The 26025-nt window shown below is 58.2% G+C and overlaps 2 protein-coding genes across 2 annotated transcripts; one reads left to right on the forward strand and one right to left on the reverse strand.

Moving 5' to 3' along the window:
* Window positions 1–1347: 1347 nt before the first annotated feature.
* On the forward strand, window positions 1348–9077 carry NCLIV_055040 (Metal dependent phosphohydrolase, related; the record flags this gene model as incomplete). Its single annotated transcript, XM_003885058.1, has 8 exons — window positions 1348–2646; window positions 3486–3935; window positions 4572–5589; window positions 5875–6182; window positions 6526–6732; window positions 7307–7451; window positions 7963–8192; window positions 8343–9077. 8 exons carry the CDS (start codon window positions 1348–1350, stop codon window positions 9075–9077), a joined length of 4392 nt encoding a protein of 1463 aa, XP_003885107.1.
* Window positions 9078–13200: 4123 nt separating this feature from the next.
* NCLIV_055050 (conserved hypothetical protein) lies at window positions 13201–24040 on the reverse strand (the record flags this gene model as incomplete). Its single annotated transcript, XM_003885059.1, has 6 exons — window positions 13201–13299; window positions 13900–20418; window positions 20643–20699; window positions 21171–21286; window positions 21550–23640; window positions 23929–24040. The coding sequence occupies 6 exons, from the start codon at window positions 24038–24040 to the stop codon at window positions 13201–13203; spliced, it is 8994 nt and encodes a 2997-aa protein (XP_003885108.1).
* Between the last annotated feature and the right edge of the window lie 1985 nt (window positions 24041–26025).

The raw sequence follows: 26025 nt of genomic DNA on the forward strand, positions 1-26025 counted from the left end.
CTCTCCCTTGCGACTCCTCGACGCTTACTAACATGAAGCAACACATGTTCATCAGATGTCTTGTGACACGGGTCATTTCCTTTTTCCGGAGGCCCAGAAGCTGCGCCGACGCGTACAAACGGCATGATACAGGCTGCGACGTGCCCATTCACCTTTGAGTCAACGCCCATTCCTTTGTTATACCACTGGAAGAGCTCAAAATCGCTGTCCAGGCATTCGCGCAGAACTTTAGGACTCAACTGACGAACGCTATCGAAAAACCTCTCTGGATAGCCCGAGAGTTTATTTGTGTGGTCCTCCAAACCTGGCACGGACGGACTCGCGTGCCCGTTTCCGGGGGATCGGGTCGGAGTACGCTCCCCCGTGTCTGCTGAGGGTTCAGCCCACACAAAAGTCGACAGCTTGCAAAGGCCTGTTGTGCAGATCGGCTCGGTCCTCTCGTCTCCTTCAGCTCCTTCAGGTCTCTGCGCTTCTCCCTCGTTCGAAGATCCTTCTGCGTTTACTGCGCATTTCATCCGTTGTTTTCGTGGGAATCGGTCTTCTCGCGGGACGACGACGCTCACCGCGCAGGAAAAGATGGCGAGCTCTGTTGAGAGTCACGTCGTCTACGCCGTCATGTTCTTCTGCCGTTAACTGCTCTTTTTCGTCCCTTCGCCTTCCGCTCCATTCTTTGCAGTGAGAGGTTCTAGCTTTTGTCTGCAGCGATATCGCCTGCCGAATTTTTTCTGACCCTCGTTCGCCAAACTGTTCCGCCCCACTCGGGTTGGCGGTTGTCTTTTTGAACGTGCCAGTTCTCCCTCCACACTGCATGCGATCCATTGACTCGTGGTCTAGGCTTGCATCTGAGAAAAAGCTGTGTCTTTCTTTCCTCCGGGACTCCCAAGCTTCCTGATGCTCTCCCTTTCGTTTCCAGCCTCCTGTCCGCGCTGAGAGTGTCTGAACGGCATGCCGGTGAGTGGGGGTGGATCGCCGTCGACAGCTGCCGCTGTCTGTACCCGGCACAAGCACATCTTGGGCTGGACATCAGAACTTAAAAAGGGTGACAAAACGTGAAATCTGACGAGCCTTCGCCAGAATCTCGCTTCGGTTTCTCGGATTCTTTCCCCTGCTGGCCTTCCAAACTTCCGCCTTTGGCCTTGCAAGACCTTTACCTGTTTTGTAGTCCACCCAGCGGTCAAAGTCTGACGAGGCTCCTACGACGACGGCGGATGCGCTGCTTTCTTCCGATGTATTTTTGAGTCCAGAAAGTTCAGATTCCCTCGAGTCGCCTTCAAAACCTCCATTCCAATCCCAGTTAAACGAAGTCACGCCAGCGCTCAGGGGGGAAACTGCTTCTGACAAACCACCATGTGCCCGTCCTGCTCGTCCTCCGAGACGCCTCCTGCAGCGTCGCCCTCCTCCCAAGAAGCGAAGCGTCGCTTCGTGGAGGCTCACGCTGCACACCTTTCTTCGGTTTCTTCTTTCCCGTCCTTTACACGTGGACACCGCGAGTGTACCCGCACGGACCCTAAGGCGGAGGCAGGCGAACCAACGGGCTTGCGAGACGGCGCCCAGACGGAGAACGGAGAACAAGAAACCTCCCCTCCGCTTCAAGGCACATCGCCTTCGTCGTGTCCGTCTGCTTGTTTCGTCCCCTTATCTCCTGTCCCCCCGCCCTCTTCTGCGCCTTTGCCCCAAAGCTCGACGGCTGTCGTCGATTTTCTCAATTCTGCCGGTCTCCAGAACGCCGCCAGTGTCGCGATTGAGTTACGGACACATTTAGGTGTCTGTACAGTCGAGGATCTTCTCGTGGCGGTGTTTTTCGATGTCGACGAGGAGACCCTCGCTTCGGTGGCCTGCGAGAACAGAGGCGAGGCCTCCGACCGTCTGGGGATTCCACAAAACCTGCCTCGTTTCTCCCGGTTTCTCGCGAGCCTCAGCCAGTTCCGGGCTCGCCGCGGTAGCCACCAGGCGTCCTCCAGGCGGTCCTCTCCGACAACAGGCAGCCCTTCTTCGCGCTCGGATTCGGCGCGAGCCCTCAAGGCCAACGGCGATCCTGCGTCTGTTGGTTTCCTGTCGACCTCCTCTGTGTCTGGTGATTCGGGCGACACGGCTTCGTCTCTCTTCCTCTGTTCTACATCCCAGGGAGGAACCGGTTTCGCCCCGCAAGCTTCTGTTGACATTGGAACTCTCTCCGACCCTCTCTTCGCTTCGCACTCTTCCACTCTCCACGAAGCCGCCAAGCAGCTGGGAGCTCCCAACGGCAGCCCTACGAACAGATCCACAAGCGACGTCTGGTCCCTCGCGTCTTCTTCTCGGCCTTTGCGTCTGGATCTCCCTGTTTCCCCTTTTCTGGGGCAGAAGGCCTCTGCGACGTGCGGGGATGAAGCCGAAGAGAGTCCGGAGACACGGTGCACAGACACCCAAGAGACCAATGACACAGACCGGCCGGCGGCGGAGAGACAGGGACCGCAAGAAGCGTGCACCTGTTGCAAGTGTCCGCTCTTTCTAGAAGAAGGCACAACGGAGTGTCTTTGTCGCTACGTGCGCGGCCGCAACATGGAGCAGCTCTCCGACGTCTCCGAGGAAGACAAGAAAGCGATCGTTTTGCTCCTGGTCTCATACGCGAAGAACCACCTCAGCGAAATCGAGTTTGCGCTTCTACCGGTAAGACGAAAGGGGAGGCTCCCGGAGAAGGGAAAAGAGAAGGGCTGGGACGAAAGACACCGGACCACGAACGGAAGCACACACAGAGCGCCTCCAAACAACGAATGAGAAGGCAGGAGGGAAAGAGGAAGAGAGAACCCGACTCAGAGAGAGAAGAGACACAGGCGAAGCGAGCGAAGAGATGGGCGGAGAGGGAAAAACCAAAGGCGAGGGAGAGACGCAGAAGGAAAGAGAACACGCGACGTGCGAAGGCCCACTGGAGGATGCCCATTGCATCACAGAGAGGAGAGAAAAGCGAAAGGAAAAGAGTGAGAGCAACGCCTAGTTGCGTATTGCTGTCGCTTTTCTGCATGAGACGGAAAAAGACAGACTGGCTGGGCAAAAAAACATAAAAAGCGGTAGGCTTTTTTATCAGGCACGCCGACGACTGCAGAAAAAAAGCCTAACAGGACTCCCCACTGATAACGGAAAGACGGGAAAAAATAAGTGGGTGAGGCATTGGAGAGGAGAGAAAGAAGTCGAAGGAGAAAAGCTCGGCGAGCCTCACTCTCGCACAGGCCCCAAAACACATGAGAACAGGGGGCGGCGTGAGGATGGAGACAAGGAGACGCGGGGGGTTGTTGCGAAATTTCAGACAGGAGACAGAAACGGCAGAAAAAGTGGTCGAGCACAGGACCAGGAGGAACTAAGTCCACTCTTAGGGAAATCAAGGACGACAAAGGGGAGAGAGAGATCAGACGTAAGTGTCGGATGTACAAATGCAGATACACGCATGCATTTAGGTGTTCACCCGCTCTCGTTCGAGGTGCTTGTGTCTCTCGTGTTTTCGTTTTTTCCAGTACAGCGTCCGATCCGCAACCAGGAAACTGAAGCAACGCGGCATCTCGTCCTTTGCTCGCATCGCCGCTGTTTGCCTCACGGGTGTGGACCCTGTGCTCCAGCCTTCATCTCCATCTCCTCTTTCTTCTCCCCGAAGTGCTTCCTCTTCTTCCTCTTCTTCGTCGTCTTACTCCTCTTCTTCTTCCTCCTCTTCTTCGTCTTCTTCCTTTGCTTCTTCCTCTGCTTCTGCCTCTTCACCGTCTTCGTTTCTTCCCGTCCCGCGCCGCCCGACAGAGTGGCTGAGAGAAGAAGGCGGGCTGTCTCCGCTGGAGGCCTCTCACGTCTTCAAGGCAACTCGCCAAGTCGCTGCCGACCGCCTGCGCTTCCGTCTCGCCTCCGCATTCTCCTCCTACTCGCCACGAGACCTCCTTGGGCGCGTGGACAAGGACATCAAACAAATCGCCGACAGAGTGCGTGCATGCGGCCCCTGGCGAATCTGCTGAGGCTGCCGCCAAGACGCGACAAAAGGGGAAACCCTGTTTTCTCGCTTTTCTCCCAGTCGCGCGACTCGCTGTCGCCTCGAAACGCTCTTACCTGGAACCACGTGTTCACGCCTTTTTCCAGTGTTTCAAACTCGAGGGTGACCGCAACGACATCACCGTTTCTAGGTCACCGTTTATAAACCTGCCTGAATACGCATCCTCAAAAAAAGCCTTAATATGTACATCTATATGCACAGTTGCTGGTATTTGCTCATATATATATATATATATATATACGTCATGCAGATGCTGGACATCGACCGCATGTGCCCTCCTGCACAGACCGATATCGTTTTACAGACATACGATTGTGAGATAGATATAGGTGTATGCAGCTCTTCATATCGATATGAATTGGTTTGTAGGTAGTCGGCGTTTACATCCCTTTGTATCACTTTGCTGGATTTTTTCGGACTGGGGCTACCCGCGTGGGGCGAGTCGAAGCCCATCTGTCGCGTAGGATTTTCGATTTCCCGGCGGCTGCCCTATGGCGCTGTGCCTCGTGTTCGCGCAGGGCGTGTGCATGTGCGACTCCCTGCACGTGTGTTTCTCTTTTGTCTCCAGGTGTATTCTTCGGTCCAGTTCGATCGCTGGGTGTTTGACAACGTGATCGACACACCGTACGTCCAGCGCCTGCGCCAGCTGAAGCAGCTCGGCGCATGCATCATGGTGTTTCCTTCGGCCACGCACACGCGGTTCGAGCACTCGCTGGGCGTCGGCTACCTGGCGCGGAGTTTCTTCTCGAAACTCGCCTTGAAAATGGGTTTCGCCGCATTGCCTGGATGCGCCGCGGGACTCCCTGGGTGGACGGAAACCCCCGCTTGTCTCTGCGCGCTCGCGCTCCCGGGCTGTCGGGCGGCGGCCGCCCCCTTCATTTCTCCGCCCAAGTCTGTGCAGCGCCTAAAACTGCAAAGAGAAGAAGGCGACGCGTCTCGCGAAGCTGAGCTCCAACCCCACTCGGACTGCTTCGCCACCGCTTCGCCGCGCTCTCTCTGGGGCCTCCCCCCCGCCACTTCATGTGCCTCCGGGTTTCCCCTCTTTTCGTCTGGACAGCCCTTCGACTTTTCAGCCCTCGCGAGCGCTGTCGGTGCGCCCGCGAGTCTCTCGGACGCGCTCGGGTCGGAGGCCGGCTGCTGCACGCACTGTGGAAGCTTCGTGCTCTGCGACGCGTTCTCGCCGAACTTCTTCGGTCGGTCCTGGCGCGAGCAAATGGGCGAAGTCGCGCGGATCGCGAACTGCGTGGAAATTGCGGGACTCTGCCACGATCTCGGCCACGGCCCCTTCAGCCACACGTTCGAGAGCGGCTTCGTGAACCACGCAGACATCCGCAAGCGACGCGAGGGAGACAGCTGCCTCTTCGCGGGGGCGACCAGTCTCTGGTCCCACGAACAAATGTCCCTGCAGATGGCCGAGAAAGTCTTCGATCCCCTCACAGACATTGGCGGCGAACGCGAAGTCGACGAAGAAGACCTCCACATGGTGAAAAACATGATCGCAGGCGTTCCCCCGGAGTGGATGCGCCGCGGCGCAACGGGGCTCGACCCCCTGGACTCCCTCACCAGAGCCAGCTTTGACATTGTCGGTACGAAACAACGAGAAAGGAACGAATGAAAAGAAGGAAAAAGACGGAATAGACGAAGAATGGGAAGAAAGAAGGACGAAGAGCGAAGCGGGATGCTGAAAGTGTATAGGCGCATTTTTCGACAAAGGTATCGCGGCTTTGGAGTGCCCCGCCCTGCTTCTCGCTTGATCTCTCTTCCTGACTGCCTTCTGTGCATCTCACTCGAAACGCACACTCGGGTTCTTTCGTTGACCGCGTCCTTGCGGGGAGTCTCTGCGCGTCTTTCCTGCGATGCGTCTCGCGCAGCGAACAAGAGGAACGGACTGGACGTGGACCGATTCGACTACTGCAGACGAGACGCAGCTATCCTGCCGCCGTCGAACCCACTGCCCTCAGCGGCCGTCAACCGCCTGCTCGACTACAGTAGCGTCATCGACAGCGAGATCTGCTTCAACATCAAGGAACTGCACACCGTCTTCAATCTCTTCTACACGCGCTTCTCCCTCTTCAAAACTGTCTACACACACCGAATGGTCAAGGCCATGGAGCTCATGCTCTGCGAGGCCTTCCGCCGTGCAGATCCAACTTTCCATTGGAGCGACAAAATCCACTCGGTACGAAACAGTGCCTCTCATGGGTGCACACACACATATATACACACGTATAGATGTTTTTATACATGTATTGGTGCATGGATGCAGGTAGATTAACATGCTCAATATCTCACACATCTGCCTATACCTATATATATATATATATATATATGCATATGAACGTGCGCACACGTAGACAGACATATGTGTACCCACATCTGCAAGCAAAGATATAAGCATATACATTCATTTATAGATGTAGATAGATCTATGTAGAGATAGGTACGAATCTGGAGAATATTGCGTGGCTGGAGACATCTCAGGATTGGCCGTTTTCTTTTTTTCTTGGCTTTTGCTTCGCCAGCCTGACGAATTCCTGGAGTTGACTGACGAGCGGCTTCTCTACGATGTCCGCGCGCATCCGCTCTTTTCTGGCCGATCAAAATTCACGAGCGACCTCGACGACGAGGAACGCGAAAACCTCACCGAAGCGAAACGGCTGATTGACCTCGTCACGCGAAACCGAAAATCGGCCGACATCTTCAGATTCGCTGGAGAAGTTCCTCTGCAGGTCCGTTGTGCTTCATCTATATCTATTTATCTATCTATCTATCTATCTATCTATCTATCTATCTATCTATCTATCCATATGTATCTATCTATCCATCCAGATCTATCTATCCATCCATATCTATATCTATCTATCTATCCATCCAGATCTATCTATCCATCCATATCTGTATCTATCTATCTATCTATCTATCTATCTATCTATCTATCTCTATCTATCTATCTATCTGTCTATCTATCTATATCTATCTATCTATCTATCTATCTATCTATCTATACTTCTATACTTCTATATGAATCCACATATACAGATATATACAGGTATATCTATACGCATATATGTATATATATATATATATATATTTACCATCGGACGTCAACATATATCTGTAAAGAAATATCTACAGATTGATATGCATACATGCGTCTGTATTTACATATATTTGTTGGCCTAGTTCGATACAATGTCACTTGATAGAAGGGAGCGTTCGGTCACCAACCCGAAGAAATTCTATTCGATCTGTTTTTTACTCTCTTCCACATCATTGTCGCGGTTTTGCTTGTTTTCTTTTCAGGAATGTGACAACCAGAAACTGCGCGAATTGGAGGCCCTCGCAAGCCCCGACAGCATCGCTCAACACGCGCCCTGCAGTCAGCCTGGCCTCCCTGGCCTCGCCTCGGAAAGCTGCCGCCTCAAGGCGCAAGATCTCATTGTGGATTGTGCGTCAAAAAATGGGGAACACAGAAACCCTCTGAAGAGGACAGAAACTTTCTTGATACGCACACTCAAACATCCCTACCTACGTATAATATCTCTCTCTCTCTCTCTCTCTCTCTATATATATATATATATAGATATGTTTATGGGCATATGCCATGTTGCACGTGTAGCGATACCTATGTGTATATCCACGCAGTCGCACAGGTATGTCCACAGCTATGCATTTATAGTTTTATACATGTATATATATATATATATATGGGCATCTGCGTATGCCGGTGAACACGTGCGTGTGCAGTCAGCCACGGCTGTGTATGTGGGTGTACGTCTGCCTCTGCGTACACACCTGAGGATTTCTGTTTTCGGGGAGCATGGCGAGATTTACTCCGCTTTTTACGGCCACTGAGTGGTTCTGGGCGCGATACCCCAGCAGATTCGAGGCGTGGTGGATGCCTGTTTCTCTGTTGGATTTTGCCTTTCCCCCCGGCCACCCTCCGCGGTCCGTTTCAGGGAACACGAATCACTACGGCCAGGGGCAAGAAGATCCTTTGCAGTGCGTGCGGTTCTACAGCCCCGACAACGAAGACGTTTCTTTCCACGCATGCGATGAGACGCGCCGCCTGTACCCCAAGTCGTTTCAGGAAAGGTACTTGCGGCTGTACTGCAAAGAAACGCGCAAGCTGGAAGTCGCAAAGACTGCTTTCCAGGCCTTCTGCCGACACCACGGGCTGACCATCCAGGTAACCATTCGTAGCCGCCGACACGCCTCGTCTTCCCGTCTCGCCTCATGGTTTCGTTTCTCTTTTCTCCAATGCCCGCTTTCATTTCTGCTTTCCTCTTTCATTTTCTTCGGTTTCCATTCGCCTGTCGTTTGGTTTTTGCGGCTACAGAGCGACGGCGCCTCGGCCATCCCTCTCGTGGCCCAGCCTTCGTGCTCCACTCGCGGGGGGGGAAACCTTAGCGCTCTCGTCTGGCGGTGCGGCAGTCGCCGTCGCTCCTCCGTTTCCTCCGTCCGACGAAGCAGCTTCTCGAGCGACCGCGACATGCACGAGAGAAGTTTCGGCGCCTGTCCCCGCCACCCCCTCGCGTCTGGCCCCGGGTGTACGTACACTCGACACCCTGGCGACTGCAGCCGGAGTGCGAACGCGACGAGTTTCGGGCTTTCGCGGACCTCGCTGTACAGCCCAGACTGGTCGCCGTCTTCTACCCGCACGCTTCGTGTTTTTCCGCGACTGCAGCTGAGACGCCAAGCTCACGACTTTATTTACTTTCGCCCCACGCGCCTAGGCAGACCAGAAGCCTCGTGGGAGGCGTCTGCGGGGCTGGCTGGCCCTCAGCGAGGTGGTTTGCCGCTCAGGAACCACGCGTCGAGAGACGACGGACGTGCCCGAGGCGACAGAGACGCAACAGAGAAAGAAGGAACGCGAGCCTGTCTCTGGTACACAGTCGCGGGAGAAAAAGTGGACGCAGCAGGAGGCTGCGTGGACGAGAAGAAAAGCATGCGAAGAGAGAGAGGGGCCGCGAGCCTGCGAGGGCAACACATGCGCGACGGTGTATGGACACCTGGAGAAGACGACACACGCCTGAAGCGGCAAAAACTCGCAAACGACGACGGAGGACTGTGAGGAGAGCGTTTCAAAAAAGTTGAAAGGAAACGAGGTTTCTCAGCGCCGTGTCTGCCGACGTCCGGCAGCTGAACGGAGAACAAAGGGGAGGATCTCTCTGGTCGGGTTACTTCGGAAAAGGAAAAGCACTGACTGGTGCCTAAGAGAAGGTGCATCGCGACAAGGGAACGACCTGCGCGGAGCTGTGAGGAAGAAGACAAAGAAGGATGGAAGGGCCGCCAATGCGCGCGAGAGAGGGAAAAACACAGGCGCAAGTGTTAGGAGGAAGGAAAACGTCAGTGGACGAAAAGGCGAAGGAGACGCGAGCAGGTCGGCACTTCGGACAACAAAACATAGCCACGTGCCCACGAAGGCGCAAGCGCATAGACAAAAGAGAGGCGAGGAGAGAAGGAATGCTGGTAGGTTTGTGAGGAGCGGCTGGCGGGTGTCTCGTCGAGTTTTCGCATGGCCGATGAAGAGAACGACAGAAAGAAGAGATGGACATTGAGGCGTCGTACAGGGGCGCTTGGTCGCAGATAGCATGGACAACGCGTGAAGACGCACGCTTCTTGTTCACTCGACAGGCATTCCTCGCACTTTTTGCTCCCCCTACTCGACTCCTTTCCTGCCGATCACACCGTCTCAGGTTCGCCTGTTCTTGTCTCTTCTCCGCTTTGCCCCTGCCTCTTTCTTCCCCGACTCTAGTCTCTAGCGATGCGCCTCTCTCTCCCTTAATCTCTTTCCTCCCTATCTTCTGTGTCTCTGTCTCTCTCACCAGTTTTTCTTCTCTGTCTCTCTGCTCAGTTTTCTCAATGCATGTCTCCTCAGTTTTCGTCCTCTCCTCTCTCTGTATCTCTACTCGTTGTCGAGTTCGCTGCCTGTCTGTCGCTCTTCCCTCCTCGCTTTTTCGTCTTGCTGAGCCGCGATTGTCTGGATGCGCGCCGCTGCACTGGCCTTTTTGCGACAGAAACCCGCCGCTGTGGAGGAAACATTTCTCGTTTCGTTAAATCTAATTTTACTCGGAAAACGTTCCCATGAAAATTCACTCCAAACGCCTCTCCGCGTCTCTTATCTCTCGAGCCCCACAATTCACGTTCGCACATCCGCTGACACTCACAAGCATCTATACATCCCGAACGAAACATTTATATATATATATATATATATATATATATATATATGCGAATATATAGGAATAGATACACAAACGCAAATGCGCAACTTGGAATCCTTAAATGAATATATGCTCAATGTATGCACATGTTTATATATATGAGATTCAGTATACTAAAGCTCACCTTCATGGACATGCGGGGATGCGCAACGGGAGAGATACTTTGAGGTGTGAAAAGGCCAGTACAGCACGGGGAAGAGAAAGATAGATTCCCAGGGTAATGCTGACACAGCGGGTTTGGAATTTGGATGTAAACGATCGACAAGCTCTTGTTTTCCTGGGGCGGGAAATTTTCGCGAGATGCGACGACAACGCCGCAGAGCAGAGAAGCAAGAAAGAACACACAAAAACACCCTGGGATCTGGACTCGTATATCGACCTTACTAGGGAAAGGGACACACTGTCTGCGTGCGCTCGCGCACCAAATGTGAGAGCGTAAAAACACTCGAGGGGTGGTCAAAAGACGTGCAACATTTTCTGGGAGAAAACTGTGATCTGTCGAATCTACTGGGAGCTGGCAAGTCTACACAGTGCATGCTGACGCCGCGAACGTCTCCGGGCCTTGGTTCAACGCACAGTTCAGGTGTCGTGTCACTCTGCGAAAACGGAGTGTGAAGACATCTTTTCCTCATCCGTAGGCGCCACCGACGCAAACCATCGTGAATGCGCACCATAACTATCAAATACACGATCATATCTATATATACATATATAAATATAGTCAAGTGTACGTCCCGCGTAAGAAGCAGCAGGGAACACGTACGATTTGGCGTGTTTTAAAGTAGCCTAGAGGTCGGTGAACAGCATGTGGTATGTGGAACAACAACCCGCTCCTAAGTGTATTCTCGTCCACCGTCTTTGCCATACATACGTAACTTGCATGCATTCATATGTGTATGTTTGTATGTGTGTACGCATGCATATATATATATATATATATATATATATATGGACAAGCTTAGTGGGAAGGCGCAGTGTGGGCCTCGATTCTTGCGGAGGCAATTACGAGCAGTGAGAAGCGGATGCTCCCAGCTTCAAGCGAACATGTGCGTTTTCGGGAAACGGAAGACAACGGCAGTTTCAAGAAGATAGAGAGAAAGACGAGAAGGAGAAACGTGCGCTGGTTGACGGCGGACCGGAGCAGCGAGGCGGTGAAAATATGAGGAAACCGGGACGAGAGAGAAAGAAGACACGGACAGAAACCACTCTCTGATTCGCCCCTCTCATCGACCAGTTGCCCCCAAACAAGCTGGAAGGTCCCCCGCCCGAACCTCGCGCGCAACGCACAGGAAAGAAGCAAAGGGTATCACAAGTTCATGGCGAATGCACCGTCGCCGAACGGAGAACAGCGAGGAAGGCGCCGAAGCGAAGGACCCGAAAAAGACGGAAAAGAGCAAGAGAGAGCAAGAGAGAGAAAACCGAAAGGGGACCAAGCAAGACGAAACGAAGGCTTGACACACGCATACTTGGGCGTGGATGCGGCGCCTGACTCGAAAAGTGCCTTGGCCGAGGTGTACGTCCACCCGAGGCGCAACCGGAGACAGGCGTCTGAGGTGTACATACACCGGGCCCTCGAGCGGGCGTTTCTCTCAGAGAGCGCCGTTCGTTTCCAGTCATGCCCCTAGTACCTCTCTCTCCAGAGCAAGGAACGACTGGGACAGAACAAACTGGGAGTTTCCCCCGTCCGCATTCGTGCGCAGAAAAGCGAATCGGAGAGAGCAGACGAGGGAGTAACGAACAGGTCTTGTCGGCAGAAGCACGGGCACGGAGAAACACCGATTTTGCGTCTTTTCTCGATCGGAACAAAACCGATTTCGAGGCGAGACTCAGAGGGGTCAACGGGATAGACGCAGCGCGTCCCCATCCTTCTCAGGCAGAGAACGTGAAACAAACAAAATTTTCCGGCGTCAGCGGTGGCCGCCGCAGTTGAGATCCATGAATCCGGATGAACGAAAAAAAGGAAACACGAGAACGTGTTTTGATCGGCGCTGGAACTGTGCGTGTGTGCATGCACACCCAGGCGTCGGTTACGCTTCTGTGGAGGAGCGACACATCCTTCATCGAGCGCCTGTCCAAAAAACGCGTGCAGAGATGCACATGTCTAGGCCTAGCGACAGCCACCTTCATAAAATAGAAATCTACAGAAAACCGGGAATCCTATCGGTTTCCGGCAGTGCTCGTGATGTGGCCCTGCGCGAGTGCACCAGCATCGATCGAGTCAGCTGCGAGCTCGAGCGCCAGGAAGCAGCTGGAGACGGGACGGAAGCCGAGAAGGCGAGAGCGGGAGAGAACAAGAAAAACAGGACCCCGGGGAGTTGAGAAGAGGAAACAAGATGAGGCACGCCTTGGGGGAATGCCGCGCAGAGGACAAACAAATGACAAAAAGGGAGGGAACCAAAGAGGAAGGCATGGCAGAGGAGGGAAGTGCCCGAGCAAGCGGAAGAAAGGGGAACACGCGCTGGAAAAAGAGGCGCCTCGCGCTTTCTACCCAACCACGAAAAAAACGCCTGTATTCAGATTCTCAAACGGAACAACGGAGACAAATAGGCAAACCACGGTCGATGCTTTACCCCTAGACGCCAGTGCTTGCCCCCAAACCTAAAACAAATTCGTGTACTGGAGATGCTTGATCATCTACACACATCCCCGTGGACACATGTCGACAGACCGGAACGCGCACAGTGAGCTGACAGCTCTCTTCTTGAGATCTCCACATCTACATGAACATCCGCATGTCACTGTCGCATCCACAAACATACCTACACCTCTCCACTTACATACAAACGACATATATATATATATATATATATACGTATACATATATATACAGATATATACTTACACGTATATATATGTAGTTTAGAGATTGATTGGTCGAGCGGGAGGAGGAATGGACGGGGGAAAAAAGGCAAAGAGGGAAAGAAGACAAGACCAGACAGGGCGAAACCATGCGGGTAACTAGGCGCGGCCTCAGCTGTCCACGGGACTGGGCGCTCGAACAGACGCGAGGCTGCAGAGAACGGCGTCAATGACGGAAGGCGGCAGCTGTCGAGTGATGTCGTCAATTCTCTGAAAAGAACAGGCGGCCCGAATCGACAGGAGAAACAACGGTCGAAAAGGAAGAGCCGAAGGCAGTTTTGTGCACCGAAGCGGTCCTCGCACGGAAGCGAAAACATGTCAAAAGAAGGCGGGAAACGAGGAAGACCGCAGGACAGAGCCAGGTCTTTTGCGCGTGCCCGCGTTCTGTGAGACGAGAATCCCGACAGGAGAGAGAAGAGAGAGGACGGGAATGGAGACAGCACGAAAACCGAAGATGCACACAGTCACATCTCGCGCGAGTCGAGGCGTTTTTACAGGAGGAACCGTCATCCCCGGCGACGGGAAAAACGTACAGCGAAGACATGATCTCTTTCGCGGGAACAGAAGCAAGCGAGAAGAGCTTCACAAGCGAGAGACAGAAAGGCGAAACCACGAGTCGGTGTGTGTACCGGTACCGGTGTGGAATGAGAGAGCACGGCGGCGGAAGAGGAGAAAGAACCGCATACGCCATACACGAGAAAACGCTGAGTCGAAAACAGCGATAAAATGCGGAACGGCAGGAAGATGGCAAAGAGACGCGGAACACAGAGAGAGGAAGAGAAAGGTGCACAGAAGAGAAGGGGAACTCACCTCGAGAAGGGATTCCATATCGACGTTGTTCTTCCTGTCGGAAAGGTGCACATCCTTTAGATTTGCACATTCTTCCGACGTTCCTTCTTTGTGCGGCTGCGAACGGATCACCTCTCCCCGAGACTGTCCCTCATGCTTCTCCTTTCTTTCCGGCGCACTGTCCTTCGCTTTCGCGCCTCCCAAGACACTCTGTTCATTTGCGGCAACGCCATCTCGCTCTCCTGCCGCGTCCCCTCGACCGTCGGTCGCCACCGCGGACGCGCACAGTGGACCTGAACCTGTCCGCTTCTCACACCCTTCTGACAACTTTGCTGGCTCCATCGCGTTCTCCAGAGTGTGCTTCTGTCTCGATGTGACTTCGACGTCGCCTACTGCGCGGCTCGCTTCTCTTCCTCTGGGTCTCTCACTGAGCGACGGAAATTCACGAAGAGGCGCCGCTTTGGTCCCTTCGTCTCTCTGCTTGTCGCCAGCTTTCTTCGCTGGTCTCTGCAAACCGGAGTCTCCCGCGCCTCCGCGAGCTGATGCATGCGCGAGAAGGCATTTCTCCGCGTCGCGCGTTTCTGTCACGTTCTGTGCGACACTCGGGGGAGGACACGCCTCCTCGCTGTCCATGCCTGTTCGCACTTTTTCAAGATCCTCCCCGCGTTCGCCTCTCGCTCCCGAGGCCTTGCAGCCTCGGTGTGAAAACAGAGCGCCGGCGTCAAGGGCAACTCCGCCCAGTGCGTCGATTCGGGCCTTCACGTCCATCTCGCCATCCTGCTCGGCGTCCAGCTGCGCGCCTTCCCCACGTTTCCTCTCGCCCTCCTCGGAGACGAAAATTTTTCCACTTGAGAGACGCTTTCTGCCGAGACCGCTAGAAACGTCTGTTTTCAAGACGCCCGCTTCCGGGGCCTCCAGGCGGCTTCCCAAAAGCTTGTCGCCTCCCTCGTTTTCCCACCGCCGCACTTCGCACTCCCTCCCGTCTGCGTCAAAGCTGCGGGGAAACGATTTTCTCTCCCTCGCTCCCTCCGCATCGCTCATCGGCCGAGCCGAAAGCGTACAACTGTCTCCTCGGTCTCTCTCGCCTTCGCTCGGGTTCCTGGGCGTCTCCAGCGCCTCGCGTCTCACCTCTCGTGTGACACACCATCTCTCTGAACTCCGCTCTTCTCGCGTCTCAGTGTCCCTCTCCTCTCCCTTATCTGTCTTTGCGTCGCCCCGCACGCTTTCCCCCGTCGGCCCTGTCCCCTTCTCAGCTGCGGCGTCTTGGCGAACTTCCACACACACCGAGAAGGCACGACCTGCTGCACTGCGCACACGAGGCCTGTCTTCGCTCTCGAGACGCGCGTCAGGGTGAAGCGAAGAACTCGCTCGCTGCCCAGACACTTCAGCCCCTCCCGCCTTCCCAACTGTTTCCTTTTCGCCAGCTGGCCCTCCCCGAGCGGCTGCTTGCTCCGGCGCCGGCAGGAGGGAGAGCGCGAGCTCTGTCTCCGTGTGTGAGAAGAGCGAGTGTCGCATGTTGCGCTGCGCGTGTCTCGCGTTCGGTGAGGAAGAGAAGAACGGAAACGCCTCTCCGACCGGAGACTCCGCGCCGGCGCCCACAAGCGGCGGCAGGCCTTGTTGGTGCGCGGCGACGTGCGAGAGTACGAGTTGCTCGTGACGAGGCGACTCGCCTTGTTCTCGCCCACTTCCCACACCCGCAGCGCTGCCGGTCTCTGAGGCTCTCTCGCGTGTCGCCGGCAAAAGCGAACGCGTTCGGCATCTTCCCTCTGCCGCGAAAAGGGAAGACGGCGAGAGAGAAAGTGTCTCGACCTTGCCTTCTTGCTCAGACAGGCTTCGCAGCAGCGAAGCAGTCGATAGCTCTCGGCGCGCATGAGGCGAGACTGGCTCGAAGAGGTGTCCGTTGCTCGCGTCCGGGAGAAACGGTTGGCCACGCCAGGCGCCCGTCTGCGTCTCGAGATCCACTTTTCCTGGTCTCGACGCAGCTTCTCGCTCACACCTTTCGGTCGCTCGTTCGCTCGGCAGCGTCTGCCCGAGAGGGAACAACGAAAACAAGGGTGCGTCGCCATCGCCTGCTGCGAAAGAAGCCTCCCCCGTCGCGAGGCAGAACCGGAGCGACCGCGCCGGGGCCGGATCCGCAGAGTGCGCCGTTTTCAACTCCACCTGGCGACGAACGCACGGCGTAGAGGCCGAGGAAAAAGGCCGCGACACTGTCCAAACAGTCGAGCCGTCGAGCGTCTCGTCTTTCGCCTCCAGCAGAGCTTCAGCCGTCTGTGGACGTTTCGCGTCTCGCGACTCCAGTCGCGACAGAGGAAGAAACGGCGAGGCGGGCGCAGAGCCAGTGGGGGGCAGACCCCCGTCTTCGACTGACAACTCTTCGATTATGCACGGCGACTGCAGGCGAGCCTTCGGTTTTGTTTTCGGCACTGACTCGCGGTCGTCCTCCTCCTCGGTGCTTCGCGTGCTCAGTGACAGAGGGAGGGCCAAGGAGCTCAAAGCGAGGGCGTCCGTCTCAGAATCCAGCGACGGACCGCCTCTCAAGGCACCAGTCGGCGCGTCGCGTGTGGTGTCTCCGTGGCGCCGGGAAAGAAACGGAAAACACGTGACGCGCCCGTCTATCTCTCGGCCTGTCTCCGATGCCTCTCTCCTTGTTTCCTTCGCAATCTCCTTCGCAGTCTCTGCTTCCCATCCACGCGAGGCTGTCTTGGGTGCACATGCGCGATTGCGGGCGCCGACGCTGTCTCCCACCCCTGCTGGCGGAGGAAGTCCGTTCCTTGGTCCTCGACAGCTCTCTGCTTCGCGCACATCGCCGTCGGCTTCTCTGCCTTCTCTGAAGGCGGCCCGTTCTTTGCTGGGCAGAGCCGAGCGCAGGAGCGCGCCCGCACTCGGCGCCGAGACGAAAGCGGCTTCAGACGCGCGAGAGGACAGAGGAGGCGAGACACGATCGGGGTCGCCGACGCTTTCTTCCGCCGCGGAGTGGATCTTCGCGTCTCCTAGTGTGTCGCCCTCTCGGCCCCGCGACGCCCACACGTCCCAAGACGAAAGAAAGGAAAGAGGCAGCTGAGACTGAGGCTCATCTGCGCGCGGGTGGGCGCCAGCGACGCTCGGCTCTGGAGCCAGGGCCAGCGCCGGGTCCTCGGCACTCGTCAACGCTCGAGGTGTATAGACACCGGAGAACGCAGTCAAGCCGTCTGCATCGTGGTGAGGTGTACGCCCCCCGCCACTCGGCGGCGACGCAGCCAGCATCGCCCCAGAAGACAGCGAGGAGGCGAGCGAGGACACAGACGATCCGAGGGACGGGGCAGAGAAAAACGAGAGGGGCGTGCCGTTCGCCGTGGCGGTCCCGGGAACTGTCCCCGCGCCGATACTCGCGCCAGAGAGTGTGCTGCCGTCTCCAGAAGACGACAGAAAAAACGACGACCGCAACGTGGCGCCTTCGTCCCCCGCAATCGCCGTGGTCGCGGCTTCCGGGCTTCCGCCGTTTGATGCCGAAGGCTCTGGCCCTCCCGCTTCTTCTCTCTCCGCACTCTCGGTAGCTCGGTCGTTGCCTTCTCTCTTTCCGCCATGCACCTCCTTCCCGTCGCCTGCCGCGCGGCCGACGTGGACCGGAACGCCCGCAGTTGCCTCCTCCACGCGCCGCGCCTCCTGCTGCCCCGTGAAGGCACTCGAGGTCTCATTTGCAAAGAAGGGAAAAAGCGAAGAGAAAAAGGACGATGTGCGCTGCCGACAGATATCCTGAGCTTCAAAATCGTCCAACGTACTCCCGGCATCGCTGGCGCCTCGACGCTGTGGACACGTTTCGTGGCGGTCCGCGAAAACCGGGAAGAGACCTGAAGGGAGATGCTTGGGGCCCCTGCCGTAGATCTCTGCACACCCGGGCGCGACGCGCTTCTCATGCAGTGCCGTTCTGTCTTCCCCAGGGAAATCCGAAAGCCCTTCCTTGGGACTGCTTGCAGCGAGCGCAGAATTCACGCCTTCTCGCTCGCCCTTTCTCTCGCGCGTCTCTTGCCCTAGGGACGCGGAATTCGACACAAACTCCATGGGGTGTACAGACAGCGGAGCGACCCCTGGTGGCGGGTGTACATACACCTGGCGTCGCGCTCCCTCGTTACCTGCGTTTCCGGCGTGTGGCGCTTCTCGCGCAGGCGTGACCGAAGACGAGGTCGACGCGGGCAGGGAAGTGCCGGTCGAGAACGACGAGAAAGGCGCGTCGCCTTGTTGGCCTCGCTCTTCGGCGCGTCCCCACGAAGCAAAGGAGCCGCAGGGGCCGCGCGGAAAAGTGGAGAAAGTCGCCTCGTTGCAGCATTTTAAGCTGAAGAAGTCATGCTCGTTGAGACTGGCCTTCACCGCCCCATTCTTGGGTGCACCCGAAAGCCTGCCAGAACTTCCGAGTTGAGGACGGTTCTTCTCGCTTTCTGGGCTTCCCAGCTCGTCGCAGGCGTATCGAACACCACTCAAGGGTCCACGTACACCCGGAGGTCCACACCTATCCTCGTATCTGTCGCGGAGATTCGGCTCGCCATAGCCTTTTTGGATTTCTGCGATCCCTTCTCTCTCCCCGTCCTGCCGCCCTTCTTCTCGCCTTCGCCGTTCGGCGTCTCGGCCTTGAAGGGTCCCCGCTGAGGTCGCCTCTTGGCGCCGATTCCGCTGATTGTCTCTGCGGTCGGCGTGCACCGCTAGTTGGGCTCCATTCGAGATGCCATCCGCGAGTGCAGCGCCGTGGCGCGACGCGGGACACTCCACCTCGAGCCGTCTGCGGGTTTCTTCCTCGCTGTCTCTCCTCGTGGCCGACGGGTAATAGAGACATCCGCCGAAAGAACTGAGGCCGAGGCGTCCGCCCTCCTGCAGATGCTTCTGTGCCTCCCCGATCACGCACACGGCCCCGTCGTCCTCATCACGCGCCAACCCCCCCCGAGAAGGCCCACGTGGCGACTGCTGGCAGGCTCCGCGGCTCTGTCCCGGCAACTCAGCTCGACTGCCTGACCTCGCCAGAGCGTCCAGAGGCGGCGCAACCTCCGCGCGCCCGCTGGGGTCTGGTCCTGGTTCCCCCGCCCCGCGCTCATACGGGTGGCAGTGGCGGGAGTTGCGGCTGGCATTTGCAGCTCTCTCCGGCACTGTATGTACAGCCGAGAGCGCGCTGGAGAGGCTGCACGCGTGCGGTTCCGCGGTGCTTCGCATGTCGCCACAATGTGTTGCGCCTTGCTGGAAGAGCCGAAACGATAACGAAGACGGCGAGGGAGCACCAAAGGACGACGGAGCGGCACTCTGCGGCAGCGCTGGTTCCTGTCCAGTCCCCTGGGGTATCCCGAGATTCCCGCGGCCACTGACGTGTCCGCTCAACGGCAGGGCGCCGCTCTGGCGAGCCGCGAGGGGTGTCTGCCCCTGAGCCATTCGCGCGGCGTACGCCGGACAGAAACCCGCGGAGAGCGAAGAGACAGACGAAAAAGAAGAGACAGAAGAGAAGGGAGAAGCAAAGGAAGAAGAGCACGAGGGAGACGGGAAGTGTGTCCCTTTCTCTCCACAGTCGTTTCGTGCCTGGGTGCCGAAACCGCTGAGAGTTCCTCCGCCGCGCCCCCGCGAGTCTTCGCCGATAGCCTCTTGCCGGCCCGCATGCGACCCTAGAGAAGAGAAGGCCTGCGGCGGGTTCGCCTGGTTGAGAGCGACGGCGTTTTGCAGGTGGAGAAAGGGGAGCGTATGGGAGGGTCCGTTCGCGGCGCGAGACGCAAAGAGACAGGAAGGCACGGAGTCGAGAAGCGGCGACGAGAGGCCGTAGTCCTTGGCGAGCTTGATCGCGACGAGGCGACAGACCTCGTGCACCGACTGGCCAGTCGGGAGAAACGGCTCCGTGCTCTGCAGCAGCAGCGTCTGCGCCAACTGCGCGCGCTCCTGGACGCCCCCTGCGCCGCCCTCGCGGCCTGTCCCCGGCCCGCCGCCGCGCTCCTCGCCCAACCCTCCGTCGCGTCCATTTTCGGGTGTACATACACCCGAGGCGAGGCCCGCCTTTGCGGCCGCCTCCTCGCCGTGGCCGTCGTCGAGCAAGCTGAAGTGGGGAGACGGTTCTGCGGAGCCGGAGAGTCGGAGCAGCCGCGAGCTGGACGTGCACGTGAGGCCGATCTTTTTGAACTGGACCTTGAGTTGCTGGTCGCGAATCACCAGGGCCGTTTTCTTCTGCTGGACGAGCTCGTAGGCTGCCTGCAGAGTGGACAACTCGACGAACGCGTACGGCTGCAGATTGCTGCGCTCCCGCATCTCCACAGACAGCACGTAGCCGTGTTCGAGGAGCAGATTGATCGCCGACCGCAAGGCCTCCTTCGTGGTCCCCGGCACCATGTTCGACACGTAGACGCTGCGGCCGTGCGCAGTGTTGGGACGATCCGCGACGTGCTGCGAGAGGTCCTCGAAAGTCCACCGGCCGTTCGACCGCCCCGAGGCGCCGTCTGAGAAGGACGATGAGAAGGGAGACCCCGAAGACGACCGACAGAGCGCCGCATCCAGCGGCATCTTCACGCCCAGAAGACGCTCCAGCGGCTGCCTGACAGTCCTCTGAAGGCACACGAGAAAAGAGGGACAACGGGCGAGCGGGATGGGTGCCGTGAAAGAAACAAGGGGCGTGAAGCGAGGTGGGGACCAGGGGGGAGAGAAAGAGCGACAGAGAGAGCACGAGTGGGAGTCAGAGAGCCAGGAGGGGAGGAAGGCAGAGATGGCGACAGAGCACGGACAGGAAAGTGACGCGATGGAGCGACACGTGCTTTGCACGGAGGGCTTACCCGGATGCATTCGTTCACAGAGATGCCCGCGTGGCACTCGAAGCAGAACCTGCAGGGCTGAGAGGAAGCAAAAACGCCGGAACGGAGGCGAGAACCCCCTGGAAATGAGAGGGCGGGCCGACGGGCACGGTGACGTCCAAATTGAGCGCGTTCGACGACAAGAAACAGTGGCGACGCTGCAGCGCCTCTTGGAGTTGAGGTCCAATCCAAGGACGCGGTCGCGCGCGGGACAGAGTGAGAGGCAGGAACGCCGCAACACGCGCACAGAGAGAGCCGTGAAAAAGTGCGATGAGCAGGAACCCAGAGGGAAGGCAGCGAAAAGGGAAGGAAAGTGCTCTCAAGGCTTGTGTGTGTCCGTTCGTCTCCAGAGTACATCCCAGCAAGGGGCCGAAACGGAAAAAGAATCCAGTCCCATCGCCGGAGCTGCAGAAAGAGAAGCCCCACGTGGCAGGAGGAGAGTGAAGAGAGGAGAGGGAAGAGAGGAGAGGGAAGAAAGGAGAGGGAAGGAGAGAAGGCGTCTCGGCTTACGAGCGGGCAGTGCTCGCCGCGGTGGGACGAACGGTGGCAGTTGGGGCAGACGAACTCGCCGAAGGGGCAGTTGGTGATTTTGTGTTCCATCGAGTCGCAAGACAGACACAGGGTCGCTGAGCAGGAAGGAACAGAAGAGAAAGCAGAGCGACTGAGAGCAGGGAACGCGGAGAGAAAGCGCGCGAGCAAACACGCCACAGAAGGCGTGTACAGGCGCCGTGGCGACCAGGAGTTCCCCATGTGTGGCCACAGAGGAGACACCAGGACGGGAAGGCGAGCGAAAGCAACGTCGGCGGGGAAGAGGGCCTTCACGCACACATTTTCTGGTGTCTCGCCACATTCACAAACCTGGCTTCTTGCCGCCCGTTCCCAGTCTTACATTTCGCATACGCCTCGACCATTTCGAAGCGGCTGAGACGTAGAGGACGCGACTCGCGCTGGCACAGCACCTGCTTTGCGTGCCACAAATCACATCCTGGATTGAGGCCTGCGCTGCATAAGGCGCTGAGCACAGCTGCGAGACTCGAGCCTGCATGCACCGCTGAAGCCGCTGCGGTCCCGGATGGCGCGAACGCGGATGCGCTCGGGTGTTGAGGCGCGCCGTGCGAGGTCCCGGGGCCCGGGCGCGAGGGCGGGGCGGCGGCGGGGAGGGTTGGAGGCGCCGCAGGGGGGGCGCTGTGGAGCGGCGCATGCGGGAACTGCGGGCGGAGCAAGTGGAGAGGCGCAACGGAAGACGCGGCCGAAGTGGAAGAAGGGGAGGACGCCGGCTGGTGCGGCGGGAGAAGAGTCCCAGAGAAGGAAGAGGCGGGAGGCAGAAACGAAGGGGTTGAGGCGCTCGGCTGAGAGAGCGAAGAGCCAGTGACGGAAGGCGTCGCGCCGTCGGAGACGGAGGACGCCGGCTGGGAAAGGAGCAGATGGGGAAGAGGCGGATGCGCCGCGGCAGGAAGTTTGGATTGGTGACAAGGGTAGCCAAAGGACGAGGAGCCAGAGAGGCCCGGTGGGTAGCCCGCTGAAGCCGAGATCGACGCACGGCCTGCCGTTGAGGACGGAGGAAGAAAACAGGATCCTGCACCCTGGTCCGCCCCTGGGGTGTACGAACAGACGTGCCCCGAAGCAGAGGACGGGACGAAGAGCGGCGGCGTTGCGGGCGTTGCGGGCGAGGCGGAGGGGGGCGCAGAAGACGTGGACGCACTCGGTAGGAGCTGCGGGCCGCCGGCGCCGGACGATGTCGGGTGGAGCGAAGGTGACGCGGTGTACGTACACCCGAGGCCCGCAGCGCCGGCCGCGGCGCCTCGCGGAAAAGCCAAAGGCACGCCTTTGTTTCCATTCCCCTGCGAGGGACACAGAGGCGGCGGGTGCCTGGCCATTTCCTGAACCCCTGGAATGGAGGCCTGGACGCTTCCGATGGCGAGGGAAGAAGACTGCAGGGCGGCGACACCGCTCGACGCGCAAGAAGACGAACGGACTCCCGGGGACGGTGTACGCGCACTCGAGGCAAGGGACTCTTGCGCGGCTTGTTCGCCGCGCGCGTCGCGAGCGCCGCCGGACGGCTCGGGGCGAGGCACCGAGAAGGACGATGAAGGCGAGAACGGGTAGCTGCCCCCAGGGGTCGGTGGGACAAGATGAGGAGGGGGCCCAGAGTGCTGGAAGGGCGCGGCGTGCGGGTGGCCGAGGGCGGAAGCCAAGAGCGAAGCTTGGGAGCGGCGCACCTGTCGAGTTTTCCCCGACGCAGACCCGATCGCGCCGTCGCCGCCCAATCCCTCGCAAGTCAAAGGACCCGCATGCGCGGCGTCGCCAGCCTCGACTGCGGATGCTCGAGTCGGCGTGGCCGTCGCCGGCGGGAGCCGATTGGGAGGGAACGCGGGGGGGACTTCCATGTCGCCTCCGCCCATCGAGAGGAAATGCCGGTCCGAGAAAGGGTGGTACGCAGAGGCCGAAGCCTGGGAAGGTAGAGACGGTAGGTCCCGACGGGCTGCTTCGCCTTGCGGATAGAACGGAAACGGCTGCTCCGGGGACGTCCGATCAGCGCGCACTGCATACGCTGGAGGCTGACCCAACGGCAGGGAGGAAGGCGGAACGCCGCCCCCGCGAGGCTCGAGGTACCGGCACGCACTTCCCTCGTCGCTGGCCTTGCCTGCGGAGCCGCCCAAGTCGGAGACCGAAGCGGCGCCCGTGTCCCCTTCGCCGCTCGAAAGGCGCGACGCCAAAGGCGGGAACAGGAGGCGCTGAGCACGCGGACTGGAGAGTCCGGGAGAGCAGCCTTCGACGCAGCCTGGCCCGGACGGCGCAGTCGAGCCAGCAAGAACGCTGGACAGGTTGTCACGGGGCAGAAAGCGGCTGGGCGGCGGTGAGAAAGACGCCACAGCAGAGGACTCACTGGCATGAGTCCCGAGGTGGTCAGTTGTCGGGGACACTGCTGTCGCTGCAGTCGTCGAGAGCGTCGAAAGGGACGTCTGACTGCATCCAGTTCCTGGGCAGAGAAAAGGTTTGCATTCCGAAAAAAAAGGACCAGAAGAACGCGATGCAAAACGAGTGGCCGGTCGTACCCGCCGTGGCCGAAAGGTCCTACAGTGCGTTCTTGAGTTCTTTCTTCGCAAATCTTTTATGTGTCTTTTCAATTGACCTGGTTCTCGCGTTGTCGTGTTGCAACCGTCTGTCTCATTCTCGCCCGCCCCGTTTCGGCTGCCTTTGTCACTGTAAGTCCTAGTTACGATTCTCGTCTCGCTGGCGTTTTGGCGCCTGGACACCACGCCCTCACCGTCTGGGGTTGCAGCAAAATCTTCTGGGGGCACGCCCTCGCCTGTCGACGCCACGCCGGGGGCCTTGTCTCTCGGAGACGCCATGGAACCACATGCGAGGACCTCAGACATGTTGAACGCCACGGGGATCGACGGGATTTACGAGAAGACAGGGGCTCTCTTCTCGTTCAGGTTCCTTGCCTCGTTCGCCGTCCAGAACCCACAAGGGCAATAAAAGACGCAGCAGATTGCCCGTCCTCGGGCACTCGCCTCGAGGGGCGGCGATAGCCGATCGTCAGCTGCCTCGGCAGCACGAGAAGGAAGCCGGTAACAGAAAAAAGCAGATAGATGGACGCGAGGACGCGCAGAGCCTGAGGCACGTACGCGCAGGAAAGAGGCGAGTGCACGTGGGCCCTGTAGAGCCTCAGCGCATCGCACGCCTTGAAATAAGTCTTGTTCCTGGTTTTTTCCTCTTCTACTCTGTGCAGATCGAGCACCAGAGTGAAGGAGCTCTCTGGCTGTCTCCGACTTCCAATGTTCTTTCCTCGATCAAGTGAGGGAGACCTACGGAGAGCGAAAGGCGAAGCGCTACGCGTCTGCGAGGCACTCCTGCTGTTCACGCAGAAACAGACGAAGAAGAGAGCAGGCCGTCTGAAGCCCGAAAACGAGTTCTGCTGAAGCGAGGGAACAGGCTCTCGGTTTACGGTCGAGGGCGCCAGAGGGCGACGCTCACAGCCACCGGCAAGCCTTCCAGAGGCGCAGAGCGGGCCAAGACAGTCGAGGCCGCTGCGCTTGCCCAGCTCGGAGCTCGGGCCTGTATGCCTGCCTCGCGCATCTATCTGGGATGCAAGAGACAAGATCAAGTCAGCGAAGACAAGGCCGCCGAGTCGGCGTCCCTTGTCTAGACGGTGTGCACACCGAAAGGTGAAACTATGGATGGACAGGACGGCGTCCTCTCCTTTCTGGCGACAACCTCGGAACGAGAGACGTTCTCGCTACCGTCGCCTCCCTGTAGCGAAACTAGGATCTTGGGAATAAAACGCTTGCCTCTGTGACCATGTCAGCAACCAGGCAAGCAAAAGTTCTGTGCAGTCCGCGACTGGGAGTGTCTCTTCAACGTTTCGACCGAATCGCGTCTTCGCGTACGCCTGCCGCTGGGCGCGCCTCTCGCCGTTTTCTGCTGTCTCCCGACCTCCAGGGGGCGAGGCCCGGAGGCACCTGCGACGGAGCCGAAGGCGCGCGAGGGCCAAGGCCCCCGCTAGCAGCGCCTCGCGCGGCAGTTCAGGTTCTCCGCTGCCGCCTCATGACCTACGCAGATACGCAGACAGAACGCTGGAGCTGCAGCGAAACCAAGCGAAGGTCCGCCACGCGCAAGCAAATGCACGCCAGCTGAAATGCGAACGGCGTCGGACGCCTCCTGCTAGGTGGTGGACACGGGGGAGAAGGGAAGGAGGGTGGGGGTGGAGTGGCGAGCGGTCAGTCTCAAGCCGGCGAAGGCGACAGCCACATAATTCTCGCGGGGGGTGCCGTTGAGAGGCTGCTCGAGGGCGAGTGGCGATGTTTGGCGACGGCCGAACGGCGCCGCGCCTTCCGTAGTTGGGGCTCAGGAGGGGGACTGCGGGAGAAGAAACTGTTGCCGCGGCGGCCGTTAGACGACTCAAAAAGGCACGAGCGGGCCCCGACACACGCCACGGCTGGCTGGAATATGTCTTGCGAAGTGTGTAGGACACAAGGACGCAGAACGCGACGACAGAGAATTATTACTTGTGGGCAGTCATGCACTTGTGGAGGGGCGGCGGGGGGGGAGCACCAGGGCGAGGGATGCGCGCGAGAGGCGGCGTACGGACACTGCAGACTGAGAATGCTTGAGAGTCAATCGTTCGTATTACGGGACAGCTTTTCGGGTCTAGGTCTGACAGCGTGGATATCGACGTTGCGGAGGCCTCTCCTCCAGAAAGGGGGAGGGCTTCCCGTCACCAAGACAAGCGAAGCGACGACCAATGGGGCACCGAATAATTTGTGGGGAAAGGCCAGTAAACAATGTACGTGCCGGTGGTTCACACCTTGCGTCTGTTCACAAAAACGACCGCAAGGTGAAGATGTTTCAACAAGGGGAG

The sequence above is a fragment of the Neospora caninum genome, chromosome XI (assembly GCF_000208865.1).
Source record: "Neospora caninum Liverpool complete genome, chromosome XI".
Classification (NCBI taxonomy): Eukaryota; Apicomplexa; class Conoidasida; order Eucoccidiorida; family Sarcocystidae; genus Neospora; species Neospora caninum.